Source organism: Trichomycterus rosablanca, chromosome 17 (genome assembly GCF_030014385.1).
Source record: "Trichomycterus rosablanca isolate fTriRos1 chromosome 17, fTriRos1.hap1, whole genome shotgun sequence".
NCBI lineage: Eukaryota > Metazoa > Chordata > Actinopteri > Siluriformes > Trichomycteridae > Trichomycterus > Trichomycterus rosablanca.
In genome coordinates, this window is record NC_086004.1 from 2,017,262 (window position 1) to 2,041,534 (window position 24,273).

At 43.9% G+C, this 24,273-nt stretch overlaps 1 protein-coding gene across 1 annotated transcript in view; it reads left to right on the forward strand.

Annotated features, from left to right (window-relative positions):
* The first annotated feature begins 3,326 nt into the window (after positions 1-3,326).
* fbn2b (fibrillin 2b) overlaps positions 3,327-24,273 on the forward strand; it is an 87,460-nt gene continuing 66,513 nt past the window's right edge. Inside the window, exons 1-5 of the mRNA XM_063012479.1 lie at positions 3,327-3,589; positions 14,277-14,359; positions 14,644-14,748; positions 21,951-22,046; positions 22,232-22,327. Coding sequence (XP_062868549.1) covers positions 3,414-3,589; positions 14,277-14,359; positions 14,644-14,748; positions 21,951-22,046; positions 22,232-22,327 — 556 coding nt within the window. The 5' untranslated portion in view covers positions 3,327-3,413. The remainder of the gene's footprint in view (positions 3,590-14,276; positions 14,360-14,643; positions 14,749-21,950; positions 22,047-22,231; positions 22,328-24,273) is intronic.

A 24,273-nucleotide genomic window follows, 5' to 3' on the forward strand; every position in this document is an offset into this window, starting at 1 on the left:
CTGGCACTTCTTTGATCATTCAGAAGGAAAAAAAAAGCTGACCGGATAAAGTTCCTCAAACTGCACAAGCAAATGAGTTTCATAGTCCTGTAATAAATTCCTCAAAGTAATACAGACGCATTAAACTGGTGCAGAATAAATCTAGTGTTTTATATATTTATATATTTATAACAGAGCAGCTTTTTAAATAAATTCTATTCTACAGTTTTCTCAACTCATGTCCATTTTTTTCTCAGATATTCAAAACTTTTTTGGTCTTCGTCCAGCCAAAATGAAGAAAAAAACTTTGCGCGCCTTTATTTATACCCTAGAATAAAAAAGAGCGTCCATATAAATAAAAGACTGCATAATTATCTAATTATAATATAATATATAAGCATGTGGAAGATGTTTTTTGGTCTGCTTATGCTTTATACTGTGTTTTAACCCTCTCATTGCCAGATTTCACACAGCTCATTAAATATACTCACAGAACATTATTGTGGTTTATTTATCATCATAAAAATACATTAATAGATATTTTTCATGATTTTTACCTTCTCAACACTATTACTATTTATCACTATTTATTAATGCACAAACCTGGACTGATAACTTCATCATATCCAGCAAACATCAAGCAAATAGGAACTCAAGTGCCTTTTAATATCAAAATCACACATCTCATGGTTTATTCCACCTCATTAAGTGTTGACAGTTGACCCCCACCCCCTTCATACAGGCACAGTGACGTCACTGGTCCGGAGTTCACGACTAACTAATCTCGATCGCAGCGGTTGCATAATTTTACCAGCTAGACAAGAGTGGTTAAAGGACATTTACTCTCAACCAGCTCAGGGTTTCTTGTTTTATGTTTAAGTTTTGCTGGACCTGGGCGTTTTCATCCAGCCTAAGCTCTTGCACAACATTGGTGTTTCATAACCATCATGGTCATCAATATCTACATCAAGATCTAATTGTTTTATACTCACAGTAACTTACATTATTAAAAAGAAGGGTTTGTTTACTAAATGTTTACTAAGATCATTTAAAAGCATTTTCCATAGTCAAGAACTTTTGGGACCGACCAACATGTGGAACAACTTGGCATTGAGCAAAAACATCCGACAATATTGTGTCTGTTGGGTCGATTGAAGTAACATGATTTTTTCTTTGCAATATAAGAAATAATCAACTCTTTTAGAACCTACTTGTACAGTGGGGATGTGAGCGGGTAAACATGGGCATTGGTAGCTCAGTAGCTAAGCTATTGGACTAGTTATCAAGTTGACTTCTGCTAGTTCAATCCCCTTAACCCTCAATGCTAGTAAGTAGGTCTGGGTAAAAGGATCTAATTAATGTTGTAAATGTAAATGTAAGGTAATTATCATCCATTAAAAACTGTTATGTACACTGTTATGTAATGTACGTCAACATTACTGTTGCTATCATGGATGTTAATGTCTTATTTCACAGTACAGTCTTATTTAATAAAAGACCAGACCATTTAAAGGTGATATAGTCAAGTAAAATTTATTTATACAGCACATTTTACAGTGGACAGTGTCTCAAAGCAACACGCCAGGTTACTGTCACATCTAGCAGGAGCAGAATTGTTGGCACGGCAGTCTCGACTTCATTTCTTAACCTCGGGTGGGTAAACAGGTTTCCATCAGAACCACCTCGGGTTAAAAAACAGAAAATGTAGTTAAAATGTAAAATGTGAACTGAGTAAGATGTCAGTTTTGTAGAGAGTAGCTTTAGACTCCGGCACCCCTGATTATTCCAGCAGAACTAAAAGGGAGAGCGAGCAGGAAACACCAACAGATATAATCAGAATATGTTAGTATTTTATTTTATAATAGACCACGGTTTACCTGGTCAGTGCCTGGTCAGTACAGCCAAATTCTCGATTGTTCCCGGCTTTAAGCTTGTCCATTTCAGTTCTTTGGTTTCTGCCACTCCCACGAAGCTGAAAGTAACTTTAACTAGTTATAAATCCACCGAGTCCCGTGATTTAGCTCAAACTCTTGCTTTAATGAAAGGTCTGAATGAACGATCGGCCATACGGGACTAATGCGGTCTTTGTGGGCTTTTATAAGCTCCCATGCTGGTATATAATCCAAAATCACTTTGCTTATGAAAGCTGGCCAGCATTAAAGCGGGCATAATTGGTTATTACATGATATAAAAATCAGCTCCGGGATGATTAACGTATAGATTTACAGTAGGACTGGTTTCCATGCTAAAAATAAAAGGCTCACATTGTTGGAAACTCCATTAATGCGCCGTTTGTTTTATTTGGACCGAATGAATTTAACATGCAGACGAATCAGACAAACGCAGAACTCCAGACAAATAGGGCAGTGGTTCTCAAACCACAAAAAAGCCTCAATAAGCCCAGAGTGGGGTCCTGTTGCATTTTATTGAGAAGAGTAAAAATAATCACACGATTGGACGGGAAAATCAACAGGCTGTCAGCGTATGGGAGATGTGTTGTCATTTACATCTCCTTTAAACTACTTGTAGTCTACGTTGAGTCTTTAAGAATGGGAAAATATTTGATTTGTCCACCTCAAAAGTGCAAAGGTCAACAAATGGGCACTATTAATGAGCACCACATCAACCAAAATAATAAAAATACCAAGATTAATACCTTCATTAAGGATTCATTGAATTTCCCATGAGCAAGACGACTTTACCTTTTGTCATCATTGCTGAAAGAATAAGAATAATATTATAAGGGGGGCAGAGAACTGTTTTTTGAACAAAAAAGGAGGCAAAAAAGGTTGAGAACCGCCAAACTAGGGCAATTAGATTTGTTGTCTAGACCAGTGGTCCCCAACCGGTATCGGTCCGCGGGCTATTTATCACTGGGCCGCACAGAAAGAATAAATAATTAGAGATCACTGCTTCTATTTCGGGTGTTATTGTCTTATTGTCACCCCTAGGTGGGAGCAGCTTCTCGTTACAGCGAAAAAGTCCTTGAAATTATGTCTTATATGAAACCGGTCCGTAGTGCAAAAAACGTTGGGAAACGCTGGTCTAGACAAGCAGTCTTTAATTCTGTAGTATTGGAGGTATTGGAGTAGTAAATTTGCCACTGTTGGGCCCTTGAGCATGGCCCCAACCCTCACCCACAATTGTATTTGAATAAAAGGATCTGCTAAATTTTGTAAACGTAAAACTATTCATCATTACACTCAAAGTGTTTCTAATCTCTTGAGCTGGAGCTGGGAGACGTCCCGGGGAGGAAAATCACAGTCGCGACTCACTATCAGGAGAGAACAAAGTAATCACACTTCTTCCTGTTTTCCGTCCGACCCTCAGCTATCACCCTGGAGTGGACCCGGACGGGACGACTGGAGATCGGAGGCGACCGAAAGATCAGAGAGAGCGAGGACCGGAATTGAGGAGCAGCCAGGCGAGGTCTGATGGGGACTTGGACTGTAGCCAGGGTGGTGCTGGGATGGGCCGCCGTGTGTTGGGCGTCGCTGCAGACGATGCAGGCTCAGGGAGACGGAGGTCTGCAGGCCAACCTCTTTAATGGAAAGCCGGAGGGGGAGATCCAGCAGAGGGTGCGCAGAAGAGGACAGGATCCCCTCAGGGGGTAAGAGGCTTCCTCATGTTTGATTGTTAGGAGTAGCGTGAGACCCGAAAAGCTTTTAAAAACGCTAATGCATGAAAATAATGTCACGTTTGGTCAGCATTGCAGAAATATCATAATTTATGTAGTTAGTTATGCAGTTATAACATCACCCACTTCTACGTTCAGGTTGTTGCTAGCAGCAAAGTCAACGCCATGCGTGTGTTCTGCTCTTCAATCCTACCAGAGTTTATGACCTGTAATGATCACTCACTCACTCACTTCTTTACCGATTATGCAATCAGGGCCGGAGGGCTGGAGCCTATCCCAGCTTTTCAATGGGCGCAAGGCACACAGTAACACCCTGGACGGGGTGCCAGTCCACTGCAGGGCAGCCACACATACACACAGGCTAATGGTTTAGCTAGCATGGTGTTGTCGTTGTAATCCCAACGTGAAACCAGTACCAAGGCTAATACTGATTCTGATCTGATACTGATAATGAATTTTAGACATTCGTTTCACTTTCAGTGGAAAGATGGTAGCCTAGGGACTAGGGATGTAACGATACACTCTACCCACGATGCGATTCACGATACGATTTGAAGACAAATAGTGACAAAGTTTCCTTTTATTATCTTTTATTTTTATTCTCTAAATGGGCACAAATTCCCATACACAGACACACTTCAAAGTCTTGTGAGAAGCCTCTCAGAATAGCTGCTCTGTCTCAGTACCATTTGTTGTTCAAATGAGAGATGGGGACTCGGACTCGTTTCAAATGACTCTGACTCGACTCATGACTCACAAAAAAAATGACTCGTAAACAACAAGAGTCGCTAGCGTCCGCATGTGTTAACATTAGTTACGTGTGACATTTATATATATATATATATATATATATATATAATTATTATTATAAATATTCTGCTCTGTAATAATAATAATGCTCCAGCCGTCTTAACCCACAACACACGCAGTGGGTAAATGTTCCCGCCAGCTTCCGGTGTAGTGATGAAGCGTCGCTCCCTACTCCCTCCTTTGGACTGGAATCTCACTTAAAATGGAGGAATACCCTATGTAGTGCACGTCACAGGAACAACCGGGGTGAATGGAACGCTCCTACAGAATCGGTGCTAATGGTTGAAAGAGCGCTTTCTGAACCAATCAGAGCTTCTGATTGTAATTGTTAGTAAGAAATGCTGTTATTTGCATTTATTCAGTTTGCGTCACACAGATGACGTGGTAATGAAACGCTCGATCGGCTTTCTAACGACTTCCTGTTTTACTTCACGACCGGGAAAAGTTTGGAGGTTTTTAATTATAAGCACATTTACAAAATAACGGATTCTATTCCTAATGGGACGCACGCTTATAAATGTAATAGCATCTGGAAGAACAGAAGCTCAGGTAAGCAGCGGTTATGATTTGTTTATGCTGTGTTTGGGATTTTGGCCGCTGTGCCGTGATTTATCGAGCGCTTTTGTTCTGCAATGAAAACAAAACGTATCAGTTGAAGCTTTTAACTGGAACCTTCTTGTTACAGAAATTACCTTCATTTACACAATGAGGAGGAAAGTAAATAAAGTAATTATATTGTCTTGTGACTTGACTTGGACTCTAGTCTAAAGACTCGTGACTTGACTCGGACTCGTATTTTGTGACTTGTGAACATCTCTGGTTCAAATAGGTTGTTTAACAAGCTCACGTTCAGGTACTTTCGGCCGTATACAGACCGCATTACCTCACGCAGCACTTATAGACTGAACGTCTGGCTGATAGAAATGCTGGTCTTGGCTATAAATCTAATTTAAAGTTCATTTATTAGATCGTGATTGTGCTCGGGGATGGTTTCGATGCTGTAGACACGTTCTTGGCCGGCTCGAGTAAACGTCGTTACGAACATGGGTGGTTTATTTTAAAAGCCGTGGTCAATACATTAGGGATCATCCTGAGGCGACTGGTGCTGAGAGCAGCTTTCCAGACCTATTTGCTATAAAAGGTCCAAGAACGCTGATGAATTTTTTGAAGAACAAGAGATGTTTTGTTCCTTGTGGTCTTAAATGTCGACGCCGGTTATGCCAATCAGCCGCTCATCTGTCCTCGCTTATGACTTCCCCACAAACTGCCATGGGAAATGAGGTCTACCCCTGAGTCTGGGGGGCTGCTACAAAGGGCGTTTGTTTTTCGGGGTGCAGGTGAGAAAGAGCCAGAGGTCTGGTACACAGATCGACGTCACAGTTACCCCGAATTACCCGTAATTACATTATACAGGACCGTGCTGTGCTCACAAAGGAACGATTTTCTTCAAATGTGAGTCAAGCTTAAATAAATAAACAGTCCTGGATCTTATGTTCCGAATGTTTAGGCTTGATTTTTATTTCTGGACATGAAAACCTTCCGCCTAATCCAAAGATCGGAGCTTTCTGCCCCTTTTCTCCCAATCAGCACAGCTTAATATGAGCCGAATTATGAACAGAGAGTCACGCTGTGCATTTTATTAATCACCCACCACTTGCGAACGTGCCCCGACCAGCCAGCGATGAGGAATTGAACGTAGCTTTCGACCCGCTTGGGATCTTGAGATTGTTTGACCGCTGCGCCACCCGAGCATCCAGTTCACGCACGATCTGCTAATCGCTTCAGTGTGGCATGAGTTAGAAAACACAAAAAAAGCACATAAAGGGAGAGATTATTCTTATCTACAGCAACAATTCCCACGGCTGGGGATAAATTACACTTAAATACCCCAGTTTGTTGCTCTTGGCTGGTGCTGAATAAGCCCCAATCTTTCCGTCAGCAGAATTTCACAATCAAATTCACTTAAAGTGGCTTGAGTACAATTTTGTGGTTATGGGGTGCACCACAGGGTTGAACTGTGACAAATAGGTTTTTTTCTTGACCCCACAACACAGGCAGGCGGGTCCATGGGTTGGGAATCTGGGATCGGCCAAAAGAAAGTGGAATTGTGTGCTGTGGTCACATGAGTCCAGTTCTCCAAACAAAAGACAAAAGTGCCGTCCAGACTGGTGGCTAATAAGTATCCAAAAGCCAGGTGCGTTAGTGCCCATATATACACTGTTCAGCCATAGCATTAAAACCACCTCCATGTTTCTACACTCACTGTCCATTTTATCAGCTCCACTTACCATATAGAAGCACTTTGTAGTTCTACAATTACTGACTGTAGTCCATCTGTTTCTCTACATGCTTTGTTAGCCCCTTTCACCCTGTTCTTTAATGGTCAGGACCACCACAGAGCAGGTATTATTTAGGTGGTGGATCATTCTCAGCACTGCAGTGACACTGACATTGTGGTGGTGTGTTAGTGTGTGTTGTGCTGGTATGAGTGGATCAGACACAGCAGCGCTGCTGGAGTTTTTAAATACCGTGTCCAATCACTGTCCACTCTATTAGACACTCCTACCTAGTTGGCCATTGAAGAACAGGGTGAGAAACAGATGGACTACAGTCAGTAATTGTAGAACTACAAAGTGCTTCTACTGTATATGGTAAGTGGAGCTGATAAAATGGACAGTGAGTGTAGAAACAAGGAGGTGGTTTTAATGTTATGGCTGATTGGTATATGTGTTGGGGTATAGATACGACATATTTTCCCACCTGAGCTAAAACTGATAAATACTGAGAGGGCTGCAAATTCCAAACACAAATCTTTACAAAGTTTATTTATTGTTATGGACAGGAAGGTATCTGAGATGGAATGGAATGAGAATTGTGCTGACTGGGCTGCTCGGTTTGCCGTTTGACTGTAATTTTTAAGAATGTGTGGCACGAGACCAACGCCAGGCTGTGTTTGATGTCCCAGAAATTTTTTTATAAAAGAATCTCTGAAGAGGAGCAGAAGGTTGGCCGGGTCTGGATGGGCTTCGTTGAGACCCGGTTGACTGTTTGCTGGCTTTGAGAACGTTTCTGAAAGCTGAGAGTAATTTTCAGTCGGTCTGGTCATGGCCAAGAAGACGTCGGGTTTCTACAGACGCTCGAGATGGTTTGAGAAGAGCCTGATGTGGATTTTTGGGAGATTTAGTGTTTGAATGTTTCTCGTTTGCTTATGATTCCCCTTAGATGGATTGAGTTCCATTATGAAGAACAAATGTTGTGAGTCATGTGGCTTGTTTTAAACAAATATCTGTGTAAATACTGTAGAATTTGTGTGGAATTTTGTAGAGCTATGCACGCAACATGCATTACGTCTCATAACATACTTACGTATGTTGACATTGCTTACAGACCGTGTGTATTTCATAGCTACATTAGGATGGTGTACAAAACCTGTGGGATTTGTGCCCCAGCTTCAGTAAAATAACCCCAGGCAGCTTGACAGTAAATGCAGGAGCTGATTTGGATCTTTAGATCTTGAGCGAGATGAACAGATTCCTCCAGGTCTGTGTATCCAGGGCTTAAGTCTCGTCTAGACAGCGGGGTCATCGCAGGTCATCCAGGTCACAGCTTCTTGGCCATGAGGAGAACGAGAACCGTCTGTGAATTGTCTGTTTTGGAAATATGCACCTATAGTACAGGTTTAGATGCCAGCAAGTTAACCCTTGACCTTCTATGAAACAGAGGATTTGAAGGGTTTCCTCGAATCAGGGTCAGTTCCATTCAGTACAGTGACAGTATACACAGATCAGCCAACATTAAAACTCACTGTCCACTTTATCAGCTCCACTTACCAAATAAAAGCACTTTGTAGTTCTACAATTACTGACTGTAGTCCATCTGTTTCTCTGCATGCTTTGTTAGCCCCCTTTCACCCTGTTCTTCAGTGGTCAGGAACCCCACAGGACCACCACAGAGCAGGTATTATTTAGGTGGTGGGTCATTCTCAGTACTGCAGTGACACTGACATGGTGGTGGTGTGTTAGTGTGTGTTGTGCTGGTATGAGTGGATCAGACACAGCAGCGTTGCTGGAGTTTTTAAACACATCACTGTCACTGCTGGACTGAGAATAGTCCACCAACCAAATATATCTAGCCAACAGCGCCCCGTGGGCAGCGTCCTGTGACCACTGATGAAGATCTAGAAGATGACCGACTCAAACAGCAGCAATAGATGAGCGACCGTCTCTGACTTTACATCTACAGGGTGGACCAAGTACGTAGGACTGTCTAATAGAGTGGACAGTGAGTGGACACGATATTTGATCCACTCATACCAGCACAACACACACTAACACACCACCACCATGTCAGTGTCACTGCAGTGCTGAGAATGATCCACCACCTAAATAATACCTGCTCTGTGGTGGTCCTGTGGGGGTCCTGACTATTGAAGAACAGCATGAAAGCAGGCTAACAAAGCATGTAGAGAAACAGATGGACTACAGTCAGTAATTGTAGAACTACAAAGTGCTTCTATATGATCAGTGGAGCTGATAAAATGGACAGTGAGTGTAGAAACATGGAGGTGGTTTTAATGTTATGGCTGATCCATCATTTCTCGTCATGTTTGGTTGTGACCTCCTGCACTTCTGTACCTGGTACGGTTTCAGCTCTTAAACATGTCAAACAACTATGTTTGTATCTGAAGTTCTACAGACACGTGAGGTCAAACACCAAAGGTGACGATTAGATGTAAATACTAACAGGACCCAGGAAAATTCCTATCAGTATGTTTACATAACAAAGCTTATATATAGTAGTACCAGCCTGGCTGGCATTACCCTACAAGCTTATAGCATCTTATCAAAATATGAAACACATCTTTGAGCTTTCTGTCTTTATACTTATACATTCATCAAAAAGCAGCATATTAAACCGCTCAGGTGGCGCAGTGGTAAAACACGCTAGCACACCAGAGCTGACATTTCAAATTCGCCGGTTCCAATCTCAGCTCTGCCGTCCGGCTGGGCTGGGCGGTTACATGAACAACGATTGGCTTGTTTTTCATACAGGGAGGGAAAAGCCGGATAGGGACTCCTCATATCTGATGCAATTACGACCTCTGCTGGCTGATGAGGAATAATGCTGATCAGGGTGTGGCTCTCCGTACACAAAGCTGATCCTCATATGAACTCGCCTCGTGCAGGTGACAAGATGCAGTCGGCTACTGCGCACGTGTCGGAGGGGGCGTGTGTCAGTTCGCTCTCCTCAATCAAGGGTCATCACCAGTAGAGAGGAAGCATAATTGGACGCGCAAAAATTGCATTAAATGCATTAAAGAAAATGGAGAAAATGCATAAAAAAAGCAGCATATTGCAGCAAACATGGCAGTAATGTTTAGTTTAGTAAGACTAGTGTATTATACTGAGTGTAGATTTTATTTACACAGGCTAACTAAAAATGCCAATCAAAAAATAGAGACTCTGTTCAACCTTTATAAATAAACATGATGCAAAATATCCAAATCATTCCACACAGATCCACATGACATACAGACTCCATACAGCTTCCATTTGGGTTTTTTATTCATAGTATTCATAATATTTCCATAGTTCATGGTAACGTCATACGTAGAATTCTTTCTGTTTGGGTTGGAGGGTCAGGGTGAGGATAAGTAACCAATCAGCATTTTCTGTGTATTAAATCAAACAGCAACTTCTATGTCAGATAACGAGCCAGTTGTTTAATTAATATCCATACCATCCATACCAAGTCCAGAATGGTTTATGGTGGAACAGTAGTCAAATTTGCTAACCCGCCAGCACTGAGATCTCGAGGTCTTGAGTTTGAATCTCAGCTCTGCTATCACATGATCAGTTGTGTGTCTGTAGGAGAAGGGACAACGGTTAAAGTACTGTAGTACGACCTGATCACCTATGACAGCACAATACTGTGCTCTGTGAGACCACGCCCCTGGCAGAGAAAAAGAAGTGGTGACAGTTTTGCTCTCGTCACTCAGGGGTGAGGGGTGGTGTTAGTGGTGAGTGTGGCCACAAGTTCTTCATTTGGGTGACAAAAATAAAGAAGATGAGGATCATGTTCTCAGTCCGTGCTCAGGACCTTCTATTAAAGCTCAATGATGTTTCAGTCTTGTAATTTTGGAGCCCCGATCCTGATGTTCATCCTGGTGTTTATCAGAACAGTCCTCTATAATCTAGGCAATAAGTGCTATCATCCCCAGACATCATAGGGTCGCTCCAGTCCCATAAATCCGCTTACATTCCTTTAGCGTGACCGAGCTGTCGGCCGGGTTGTGTAACAGTAGAACACACGACGGCCCCCGCGGCTGCGTCGCTTTACTGCTGCGCCGTTATATTGAAAGATCCATCGGGGTCCAGCTGTAAAAATGTCGACATCAGGGTCTGGTTACAGATTTCATTAACAAGAGTGTCATCCGGTCACGTAGGCCAGTAAAACGCAGCACGTGATTGGTTGAGGTTTTAGATCTATGCTACAGTACGGCTCACAAGGCCACAGGCAAAAACAATAGAACATAAAGAACAATAAATATACAATTATATAATGTAAACCACAAAGTGTACAAGTAATTACTTATACTACTATTTAAATTATACTTGAATAAATACTGGCGATTAAATGGTATTTTGTGCAACTCTGGGATCTGGGTTCAAATCTCAGCAACTTCTACACAGACATGATCGGCTATGACATTTACATTTTCGACATTTAGCGGACGCTTTTATCCAGAGTGACTGAATACATTTTGAGCAATTAAGGGTCTTGCTCAGGGGTCCAACAGTGGCATCCTGAGGGCAGTTGTAGCCTTATGGTTAAGGTACTGGACTAGTAATCCAAAGGTCGCTGGTTCAAGCCCCACCTCTACCAGGTTGTCACTGTTGTGCCCATGAGCAAGGCTTTTAACCATCAATTGCTTAGATGGTATACTGTCACAGTACTGTAAGTCACTTTGGATAAATGTGTCTGCTAAATGCCGAAAAATGTAAATCCTGGTAGAGGTGGGGCTTGAACTGGTGACCTTCTGATTTCTAGTTCAGTACCTTAACCATGGAGCTACCACTGCCCCAATAATACTCTTTTATATTTGCCATTATGTTTACAGCACTTAACATACGCTTTTATAAACATACAGTTGTGACAGCAGGCAACTGAGGGTTTAAGGACCTTACTCAAAGGTCCAACAGTGGCCACCTTGTAGTGGTGGGGCTTCAACTGGCAAGCTTCTGATTACTAGTCCAGTACCTTAACTGCTAGGCTACCACTGCCCTGTGGTTTACATTTACATTTTCAGCATTTAGCAGACGCCTTTATCCAAAGCTACTTACAGTACTGTGACAGTATACTGTCTGAACAATTGAGAGTTGAAGACCTTGTTTAAGGAACCAACAGTGGCAACCTGGCAGTCCAGTACCTTAACCACTAGGCTACAACTGCCCTTGTGAGGCTATGAGGTGTCTAACAAAAGACTAGAGGCCCTAACAAGGATAAAGCGGTTGATAAAAATAAAAAATGAAATGATTAAATGCTTTATTGGAGAACAAACACATTTCTGAGGTAGAAGCTGGTTGATTTGGTTCAAGGCTTCCAATCTTTTTTTTTATGTCTATAAAACACCTCAAGACCCAAGGTTGTTGAAAAAGTATGTGCACAGTTTCAGTTTCTATAAATCTTGGCCCAACGAATTGATATAGGTCTTTGATATCCCAACAGACTCGTACATTTGAAGCCAAAACCATGAGCACAGTGTTTAGGAACGTCCGCCGGGACTGATGTCCAGATTTGATCTGTACTGGAGCGTTTCCCTCGTTCTCGGTGTGTTTGGCTGGGAAATGCGACCCTGATGTCTGGCGCTCCATCAGTGTCTGGTCTCGTTACCCTTGCTTTGTTTTCAGTCTCGTGCACATACTCGATGTTAATTCGTAGCACTTTCCCACCATCTCTCTGGTTCCTCCGTCTGGCCTCTGGTTCTTATCTCGTTTATCATTTACCTCCTTTAAAGCGCTCCGTCGGCCGTTTCCTCTCTCTTTAGTTCTCAGATTTTTTTCTCTTTTAATTCCTCTGCTCCTTCTTCACCTCCTCGTCCACCCCCTGCTGGTCGAAGAGGGCTGCAGACCAGTCCAAAACTTCTGAAACCAGCACCTGCCAGCAGTCAAATAGCGGTTGAGAGTCGTGCCATGCCCTGTCCAGGCTTATCCAACCTCCCCTCCATTAGTTGGGCTCCCGACCAGGCTGATAGCACCTCTTGTGATTGCAGACGCTGCTTTGCTGGGTGAGCATGTTAGAATACTTACATTTTTTGCATTTAGCAGATGCATTTTTTTGAAGAGCCTTACAGTAATGTGACAGTATGTACAGAATGCACAGTCTAAGCAATTGAGGGTTAAGGGTTTTGCTCAAGGGCCCAACAGTCACAATTTGGCAGTGGTGGGGCTTAAACCAGCGACCTTCTTATTACTAGTCCAGTACCTTAACCACACCACGACTCCTAAACTAGAGCTACTAAATGCCCTTATAATGAATGTGTGTGTGTGTGTGTGTTTGTGTGCCCTGTGATGGACTGGTGACCTGTATGGGGTGTTCTACCTTTGGCCCAATGGAATCATGGGTAATTATGGGAGAATTGAGTAGAATTACCAAAATTGCACAGAATATAATGATGTAAATATAGACTCGGTACTCGGTGAGTTTAAAATGCCAACTCACGTCTACTCGTGACAGAGTAGTGGACGCCCGAGGTATGTGGACACCTGATCATAAGCCTGTTGGACACCCTGTTCCAAAACCTTGGGTGTTAATATGGTTGCAAATATAACAGTCTCCATCCTCCTGTGTTGGCAGTAGGGCGATAATAGCCTAAATTATCTTGCTAGGCTGTTTTAGCATTTTCTCAACCGTTACGAAACACTAAACCCCGTATTAATTCCTCTCATGGCTTTTGTTAGCATGTCGCGCTCGAACATAAACAGTTAGTAACAGACTTCCACATGACTCACCTAGGTAAACATCTCCATGTCTCCAGATCAGCGTACGTTTATTTATACGCGTGCGTGTGGACAGAATGATGTTCCCCATGGCTCGTTCGGACCCACCGGGCGCATCCAGACGCCGACAGGACGCGGTTTCACCAGGCCCAGGTCGGATTTCACAGTAAACCTCGGGACTGTTTCTGTAACGTAGATCAAGCGTGAATTACGCCACAATAAACACCACGGAGAAAACGCAGTCGTGCTCGGGTCCGATGTCGTCACGCGGCGGGAGGGAAGCCGGATCCCTCCGCTTCAGGTGGTCGGTGGTTCGTGTTAAACAGATTCTCTTCTGAGAACGGTGCGGCCGTCTTCCTCTCAGGCTAAGTGGCCGTAGTGTTTAGTCCCGCGCGGCCTCGTTCTTCGTATCGACGACTTTAAGTGGCTGGAACTGCTCCAAACACAGCTCTGAGGGAGCATAGTAAACATTTGTGTCTCCCAAAGTTTAGATTAAAAAACTGCATATTTTTCATGTTTACGTTCTGACAAACAAGGTTTTTTACATCGTATATCTTGATGTTCCGATTCATTCCAGAGCTGTTTTTTAAATTGAGCTTTTCTTAATGTCCTTATAGATCTCACTTTGTGCACATGCTGGAACAGGAAAGGACCTTCCTTAAACTGTTGCTGCAGCATTGAAAGCATATCAATTCCTTTATATAACAGATTTATCACACCATAACAAATTAGAAGGGGCGTCCCAATACATTTGTTTATATAGTGTACGTGTTTATATAGTGTTTGTATAGTTTATATAGTGTACGTGTTTATGGCTTGTTGTTAATCGCTGTATATGATTTATTTTTCAGACCTAACGTGTGTGGTTCCCGGTTCCAGTCCTACTGCTGTCCGGGGTGGAAGACGCTCCCCGGGGGGAACCAGTGTATCGTGCGTGAGTAACTTTACCTCGTCTCATGACTCACATCTGACGTCCTGCAGGAAGTTTGTGTTTTTATAAGTGCCGGGTGACGTGTTACGGGATCCATACGAAGGAAAGGAAGCGGCGAACACCCACCGAGGCGCCTGACGGGGGCCGATAAACTCCGCCCGGCCTTTAGCTGAACCGGATCTGAGTCCGAATGTGACGACACGGACGGTTCGCCGTGATTGAACTGATACCTGATCATACCTGTCTTCTCCTCACTTCTTTCTGCTTCCTGTGTCTTGTTCTCTCAGCCATCTGTAGGAACACGTGCGGCGATGGGTTCTGCTCCAGGCCCAACATGTGTACCTGCTCCAGCGGTCACCTTGCTTCCAGCTGTGGAGCTGCAGCTGCTGCAGGTAAGAGGAATCAGACTAGTCATGTGATCATTGAAATATTTCAGCTCTTTTATCCATTTTCTGCCACGACCTTCATTAGCCAATCATGTCCGTGCAGACGCCCGACCGGCTGATAACACGAATGAGATTCCAGCTATAAAGTCAAAGGGTCTGAAAACCTAGTGACCCGCCCTGCTCCCTAATACCTCCCTGATCAGCTGCCTCAGTAAATATCCTCATGGGGGTCCCTGCTAAGTCTGGTTCCTCTTAAGGTTTCTTCCTCTTAAGGTCACTGTCGCCCTCGGCTTGCTCAACAGGGGTTTTTGGTCTGTCGGTCCTGGATTCTGTAAAGTTGCTTTGAGACAATGTCTATTGTAAAAAGCACTATACAGATAAATGTGACTTGACTTGGTCAGGGTCAGTGTGGGTCTGGTGCCACCTTGACGCCGTGCATCCTTGATGAGGCGGCAGTCTGTTACAGGGCAAAGAAATCTAAAGTCATACATCATGCTGGGTGGATTTTTTAATTATTTTATTTATTTATTGGGAAACGTCCGGTCAGTTTGAGCTCATATGAGATCACTCAGCATTCCTCTGACTGTTTATGTGTAATTTTATTTGTTTGTAAATCACTTGACCGCGGATTTGAACATCGGCCACATTGGTGCTGATGTTGTGATTTAGTCCAGCGGTTTTGCTGTAGATAAATAAACAGATCTGATCGTGACTGATGATCTGGTCTTATTGGCTGTCACATTCGATCAGGTTTCCTCACATGGAGAAACTGGGTGTGGAGTTCCTCTGGTATTTGAGTGCTGACACGTGAGACATTTTAGCCGTTTCTCTCCGAATCGTCCACCCACCCACACGGTCTGGCACGGCTGCGGAGATTTGAGAGCTCGGTAATAACAGCGACCCGTCCGGGGAGCGGCGGTGTTTATGACTCGAGGACGAATCTTTAATTAGTCCGTGAATAAGGAACCGCAGTCACGGCTGTTGGCCGCTGTAATTTACGCTCGAGGAATCACAGCTGCACTCAGGAAGGAAAGCGATCTCCTTCTGGCTTCTGGATAGTGCAAACTCCCAAAAAACTGTCCCAGTTCTGGCCCAGTGTTTCACCCTGCAGAGCCTTGTTGGAACGGATGTACGGAGGCCTGACGTCGACCTGGAACCAGGGGGAACTTAAATCACTCTTAAAAGGGATATTGGCAGGTCTTACCCATCTTTTTTTGGGTTATAATAGTTATTCCGTCTAGAAATTATTTATTTATTTATATATACAGTGTATCACAAAAGAGAGTACACCCCTCACATTTCTGCAAATATTTCATTATATCTTTTCATGGGACAACACTATAGACATGAAACTTGGATATAACTTAGAGTAGTCAGTGTACAGCTTGTATAGCAGTGTAGATTTACTGTCTTCTGAAAATAACTCAACACACAGCCATTAATGTCTAAATAGCTGGCAACATAAGTGAGTACACCCCACAGTGAACATGTCCAAATTGTGCCCAAATGTGTCGTTGTCTCTCCCTGGTGTCATGTGTCAAGGTCCCAGGTGTAAATGGGGAGCAGGGCTGTTAAATTTGGTGTTTTGGGTACAATTCTCTCATACTGGCCACTGGATATTCAACATGGCACCTCATGGCAAAGAACTCTCTGAGGATGTGAGAAATAGAATTGTTGCTCTCCACAAAGATGGCCTGGGCTATAAGAAGATTGCTAACACCCTGAAACTGAGCTACAGCATGGTGGCCAAGGTCATACAGCGGTTTTCCAGGACAGGTTCCACTCGGAACAGGCTTCGCCAGGGTCGACCAAAGAAGTTGAGTCCACGTGTTCGGCGTCATATCCAGAGGTTGACTTTAAAAAATAGACACATGAGTGCTGCCAGCATTGCTGCAGAGGTTGAAGACGTGGGAGGTCAGCCTGTCAGTGCTCAGACCATACGCCGCACACTGCATCAACTCGGTCTGCATGGTCGTCATCCCAGAAGGAAGCTGACGCACAAGAAAGCCCGCAAACAGTTTGCTGAAGACAAGCAGTCCAAGAACATGGATTACTGGAATGCCCTGTGGTCTGACGAGACCAAGATAAACTTGTTTGGCTCAGATGGTGTCCAGCATGTGTGGCGGCGCCCTGGTGAGAAGTACAAAGACAACTGTATCTTGCCTACAGTCAAGCATGGTGGTGGTAGCATCATGGTCTTGGGCTGCATGAGTGTTGCTGGCACTGGGGAGCTGCAGTTCATTGAGGGAAACATGAATTCCAACATGTACTGTGACATTCTGAAACAGAGCATGATCCCCCTCCCTTCGAAAACTGGGCCTCATGGCAGTTTTCCAACAGGATAACGACCCCAAACACAACCTCCAAGATGACAACTGCCTTGCTGAGGAAGCTGAAGGTAAAGGTGATGGACTAAACCCAATTGAGCACCTGTGGCGCATCCTCAAGTGGAAGGTGGAGGAGTTCAAGGTGTCTAACATCCACCAGCTCCGTGATGTCATCATGGAGGAGTGGAAGAGGATTCCAGTAGCAACCTGTGCAGCTCTGGTGAATTCCATGCCCAGGAGGGTTAAGGCAGTGCTGGATAATAATGGTGGTCACACAAAATATTGACACTTTGGGCACAATTTGGACATGTTCACTGTGGGGTGTACTCACTTATGTTGCCAGCCATTTAGATATTAATGGCTGTGTGTTGAGTTATTTTCAGAAGACAGTAAATCTACACTGCTATACAAGTTGTACACTGACTACTCTAAGTTATATCCAAGTTTTATTTCTATAGTGTTGTCCCATGAAAAGATATAATAAAATATTTGCAGAAATGTGAGGGGTGTACTCACTTTTGTGATACACTGTATTTGTTAACCACTAAATCCTGGTCAGGATTGCTGTGCGTTTAGTCTAACCCAGGAGTTCCAGGTTCAGTCTGTTGGTCCAATAATGGAACTGTTGTAGCCTAACAGTTGAGGTACTGGACTAGTAATTGAAAGGTTGCTGGTTTAAGCCCCACCACTGCCAGGTTGCCACTGTCGGGCCCCTGAGCAAGGCCCTTAACCCTCGACTGCTTAGACAATATCTTGTCACAGTACTGTAAGTCTAAATGCTGAAGATGTAAATGTAATGTAAATGATCTAGTACCATTAAACCTGAAAGATGTTAAGCTACTGGACTAGCAATCAATTAAAGTCGCTGGTTCAACCCCCATCTCTGGCAGGTTGCTACTGTTGGGCCCCTGAGCAAGGCTCTTAATCCTCAATTGTTTAGACAGTAAACTATCACAGTACTGTAAGTCGCTTTGGATAAAAGCGTCTGCTAAATGCTGTAGCTGAATTAGTACCATTAAACCTGGAAGATGTTAATCTACTGGACTAGCAATCAATCAAGGTTGCTGGTTCAAGCCCCACCACCAAGCCCCAGGTTTGCACTTCCGGGCCCCTAATCAAGGCCCTTAATCCTCAACTGCTTGAACTGCATTCAGTCATAATTGTAAGTCATTTTGGATAAAAGCATCTGCTAAATGCTGAAGTAAGTAATGCTGATGTAAATGTAATGTAAATAAACTCATACCATTAAACCTGGAAGATGTTAAGCTACTGGACTATCAATCAAGGTAGCTGGTTCAAGCCCCACCACCAAGCCCCAGGTTTGCACTGTTGGGCCCCTAATCAAGGCCCTTAATCCTCAGTTGCATGACCTGCATTTATTCATAATAGCATCTGCTTAGATAATCAATCTAGTACCTTTAGTACCGGAACTGGTATCATTAGTACCACGTGTGGGTTTGAATCCCAGGTGGAGCGGTGCGGGTCCTTTCTGTGTGGAGTTTGTATGTTCTCACTGTGTCCGTGTTGATTTCCTTTAAGAGTACAAAGACATGCAGTCAGGTTATGGGAGATGCTAGAATTGCACTAATGTGTGTGTGTGTGTGTGTGTTTGTGTGTTTGTGATGAACTGGCGACCTTTCCGGGGCATTTTGCCCCGTGAATAGCACCCACTACGACCCTAAATGGAGTAAAAAGGTGGTAAAACAGAAGGAATTAATGTACAGTATATTCTATATATATGATTTCTTGGCGGCTGTCGCCTCACAGCAAGAAGGTCCTGGGTTCGATCCTCAGGCAGGGCGGTCCGGGTCCTTTCTGTGCGGAGTTTGCATGTTCTTCCCGTGTCTGTGTGGGTTTCCTCTGGGTGCTCCGGTTTCCTCCCACAGTCCAAAAACATGCAGCCAGGCTAATTGGAGACACTGAATTGTCCTATAGGTACCCGGCCGCTAGGATGCATAAACCAGTGCATTGTAGTGCCAGTCCCAAGCCCGGATAAATAAGGAGGGTCGTGTCAGGACCGGCGTAAAAACTGTGCGAAATCTAATAATGCGGATCACGATCCGCCGGCGACCCCTAACGGGAGCAGCCGAGGAAATAGATAAATACATGTTGGCGATTTCTATTGCAGATAAAATCAGTGTTGGTTCTATAAAGCTTTATTTTTTATTATTTAAATATACAGATATATTTAGATACATCTGTATGTCTGTAAATCTGTAATTTCCTGCTGTCGGTTATCTGCGGATGATTAATTTACCATTGTTATGTGTGTTTTGTGTTCGGTTGATGAAGCCACGTTCTGTTCCAGTTCTGGATGAGAGTTTGTTTGAACAGTCCAAATGTCCTGTTCTGTTTGTTATACAAATACAAAGGAAATGAAAATAAATAATTCTGATACAGATCTCAGATGCTTTACGGCGTGATCGTTCATATAAACACATCCATCAGCCAAGAAGCCAATAAGCTTCTTCAAAGAACCTCTGGACTCTGGTGAATGTAATTTAGTGTTCTTGGGGAAAATTCCGGAATAGCGTCCAAGATTCTGTTGCACGACGTTTGTTGTTTTTTGGAAAGCTGTTAAATTCCCACAATATCAAACATAAAAAAATAAAAAGGTCTAGTGGTATAAATGACTTTCATACGTTATTTAGTACAACATTTAGACTGTACAACACAACAAATAATCTAATAATATAATATACATAATATATATACAGTGTATCACAAAAGTGAGTACACCCCTCACATTTCTGCAGATATTTAAGTATATCTTTTCATGGGACAACACTGACAAAATGACACTTTGACACAATGAAAAGTAGTCTGTGTGCAGCTTATATAACAGTGTAAATTTATTCTTCCCTCAAAATAACTCAATATACAGCCATTAATGTCTAAACCACCGGCAACAAAAGTGAGTACACCCCTAAGAGACTACACCCCTAAATGTCCAAATTGAGCACTGCTTGTCATTTTCCCTCCAAAATGTCATGTGATTTGTTAGTCTTACTAGGTCTCAGGTGTGCATAGGGAGCAGGTGTGTTCAATTTAGTAGTACAGCTCTCACACTCTCTCATACTGGTCACTGAAAGTTCCAACATGGCACCTCATGGCAAAGAACTCTCTAAGGATCTTAAAAGATGAATTGTTGCGCTACATGAAGATGGCCAAGGCTACAAGAAGATTGCCAACACCCTGAAACTGAGCTGCAGCACAGTGGCCAAGATCATCCAGCGTTTTAAAAGAGCAGGGTCCACTCAGAACAGACCTCGCGTTGGTCGTCCAAAGAAGCTGAGTGCACGTGCTCAGCGTCACATCCAACTGCTGTCTTTGAAAGATAGGCGCAGGAGTGCTGTCAGCATTGCTGCAGAGATTGAAAAGGTGGGTGGTCAGCCTGTCAGTGCTCAGACCATACACCGCACACTACATCAAATTGGTCTGCATGGCTGTCACCCCAGAAGGAAGCCTCTTCTGAAGTCTCTACACAAGAAAGCCCGCAAACAGTTTGCTGAAGACATGTCAACAAAGGACATGGATTACTGGAACCATGTCCTATGGTCTGATGAGACCAAGATTAATTTGTTTGGTTCAGATGGTCTCAAGCATGTGTGGCGGCAGTCAGGTGAGGAGTACAAAGATAAGTGTGTCATGCCTACAGTCAAGCATGGTGGTGGGAATGCCATGGTCTGGGGCTGCATGAGTGCAGCAGGTGTTGGGGAGTTACATTTCATTGAGGGACACATGAACTCCAACATGTACTGTGAAATACTGAAGCAGAGCATGATCCCCTCCCTGCGGAAACTGGGTCGCAGGGCAGTGTTCCAGCATGATAATGACCCCAAACACACCTCTAAGACGACCACTGCTTTATTGAAGAGGCTGAGGGTAAAGGTGATGCACTGGCCAAGCATGTCTCCAGACCTAAACCCAATAGAACATCTTTGGGGCATCCTCAAGCGGAAGGTGGAGGAGCGCAAAGTCTCGAATATCCGCCAGCTCCGTGATGTCGTCATGGAGGAGTGGAAAAGCATTCCAGTGGCAACCTGTGAAGCTCTGGTAAACTCCATGCCCAGGAGAGTTAAGGCAGTTCTGGGAAATAATGGTGGCCACACAAAATATTGACACTTTAGGAACTTTCACTAAGGGGTGTACTCACTTTTGTTGCCGGTGGTTTAGACATTAATGGCTTTATATTGAGTTATTTTGAGGGAAGAATAAATTTACACTGTTATATAAGCTGCACACAGACTACTTTTCATTGTGTCAAAGTGTCATTTTGTCAGTGTTGTCCCATGAAAAGATATACTTAAATATCTGCAGAAATGTGAGGGGTGTACTCACTTTTGTGATACACTGTATATACTGTATATATACAATTATAACATTTTAACTCGTTGTACCAGACTAGGGTGGCTCGGTGGGTAGCACTGTCGCCTCACAGCAAGAAGGTCCTGGGTTCAATCCCCAGGCGAAGCGGTCCCGGTCCTTTCTGTCCGAAGTTTGCATGTTCTCCCCGTGTCTGTGTGGGTTTCCTCCAGGAGTTCCAGTTTCAGCCAGGTTAATTGGAGACACTGAATTGCCCTGTCTTTGCCCTGCGATGGACTGCCGCCCCGTCCAGGGTGTTACTGTGTGCCTTGCGCCCATTGAAAAGCTGGGATAGGCCCCCACGACCCTAATTGGATAAGCGGTTGAGGAAGTGGGTGAGTGAGTGTACCAGGATTGAACCCAGGCCCTTGTTGCTGTGAGGCAAAAGCACTACCCAGGGGGGTAAAGGGGATGATTGGAAGCCCCCTGTGCCCAGTATCACTGATGTCCAGAGCAATATGCTGACCTGTTTTAATCCCGCTAACTGTTACACTTCGTTTTTGTCTTTCCCTGCAGTTCAGTCCTGCAGTATCCGCTGTATGAACGGAGGAGCTTGTAACGAGGATTCGTGTTCCTGTCAGAAGGGATATACAGGAACTCACTGTGGACAGCGTGAGTAATGAATAACCTTCCCAACACACACACACACACACACTCACACACTGACTATAATACACAACACCTCTCAAGCTATTATGACATAAATCATTTAAACCTTTATATACACGGGGTTATTAGGAACGCGTTGCTGTGAAATGTATCGTCTGTGTTGATTATAAACTTTGCTTTGTGTACAGCCGTGTGTGAGAACGGGTGTCAGAACGGTGGACGATGCATCGGGCCCAACAGATGCGCCTGTGTGTACGGATTCACCGGCCCCCAGTGCGAGAGAGGTGAGCGAATAATTCTAATGAATATTAATACACCGAATGTAAATATACACCGACGAGGCATAACATTATGACCACTGACAGGTGAAGTGAATAACACTGATTATCTTCATCACGGCATCTGTTAGTGGGGGGGATATATTAGGCAGCACGTGACATTTTATCCTCAAAGTTGATGTTAGAAGCAGGAAAAATGGGCGAGTTTGAGGATTTGAGGGCCAAATTGTGATGGCTAGACGACCGGGTCAGAGCATCTCCAAAACTGCAGCCCGGTCTGCAGTGGTCAGTATCTATCAAAAGTGGTCCAAGGAAGGAACAGTAGTAAACCGACGACAGGGTCATGGATGCACGTGGGGAGCGAAAGCTGGCCTGTGTGGTCCGATCCAACAGACGAGCTGCTGTAGCTCAAACTGCTGAAGAAGTTCATGCTGGTTCTGATAGAAAGGTGTCAGAATAAGCGTCACAGTTTGTTGCGTATGATGCAGATCATGTGCCCACCTTGGTGCCAGATACGACAGCACACCTTCAGGGGTCTAGTGGAGTCCATGCCTCGACGGGTCATGGCAGCAAAAGGGGGACCAACACAATATTAGGAAGGTGGTCATAATGTTATGCCTGATCGGTGTATATATATAAGGTTATAAAATTATGTTTGATAGTTTTTAGTAAAGACAAAAACGCATTAAATGTCCAGCTGTAGTTCATACAATTTATTGCGATTCATGAATTTTCACAGCATCTACAAAAAGCTCAATAATAAAACGAGGAAGCTACATTTATTTATTAGGAGTTCATCGTCTACTTCATCTGTTTACTCAGTGTCTGTTCTACCGACACTTTATCCTGGTCAGGGTTGCAGTGGGTCTTATTTATTGGGCTAAGGGTAGGAAAAACCCCGGACAGGTTGCCAGTCCATCACAGGGCAAACATACATTCACTCACTCACTTTCTTAACCGCTTATCCAATCAGGGTCGCAAAGGGGGTGCTGGAGCCTATCCCAGCTTTTCAATGGGCGCAAGGCACACAGTAACACCCTGGACGGGGCGCCGGTCCATCGCAGGGCAGACACACACACACATACACACACCCATTCACCTATAGGGCAATTCAGTGTCTCCAACTAACCTGACTGCATGATTTTGGACTGTGGGAGGAAACCGGAGCTCCCGGAGGAAACCCACGCAGACACGGGGAGAACATGCAAACTCCACACAGAAAGAACCCGGACCGCCCTGCCTGGGGATAGAACCCAGGACCTTCTTGCTGTGAGGCGACAGTGCTACCCACACCGTGGGTACAAGCCACCGTGCCGCCCACATACATTCACATCTAGGGCAATTTTAGCAGCTGATATTAAACTGACTTTGGACTTGTGGGGGGGAAACAGGAGCACCCGGAGGAAACCCATGTTGACTCCACACAGAAAAGACTAAAAATAAATAAAAAAGAATTAAAACCAGGTCCTACCCACTGTGCCATCATGCTGCAGCTTGCTGTTTCCCCCTGACTGGGGTAGAAAAGTATTTTTAGGTATATTTTGATTCTCGTAACATTACAGTCCCGTCTGTGCAGTTTTCTCCCAGTTTTGTTTTTCTAATTTACTTCCACTTTTACTTGAGTGTAAGAAAACCACAAACCCCAGGCACCGATCCAAAACTAAGTGCCCGCACACGGACCAATTTCTGTTTTACTTCTCAAAACTGGCACTTCTGATGTCATTCATGGCGCGGTAAGTCAGTTCTGGGGCGGTTAAAAAATGGCTCCAGTGTTACTGTGACTGAGATTGATGTGCGTTTAACGGCCGGGACGATGAACTCATGTGGAAGGAAACATGGAATAATTTGACGCGTGGGAACGGACGTGAGTCTGGGATGTAAAGCCTCCGTTAGGTGGGAGCTGTTCGATGGATTCGATTGAGATGTTAGTGTTGGATTCTGGTCACTTCTGT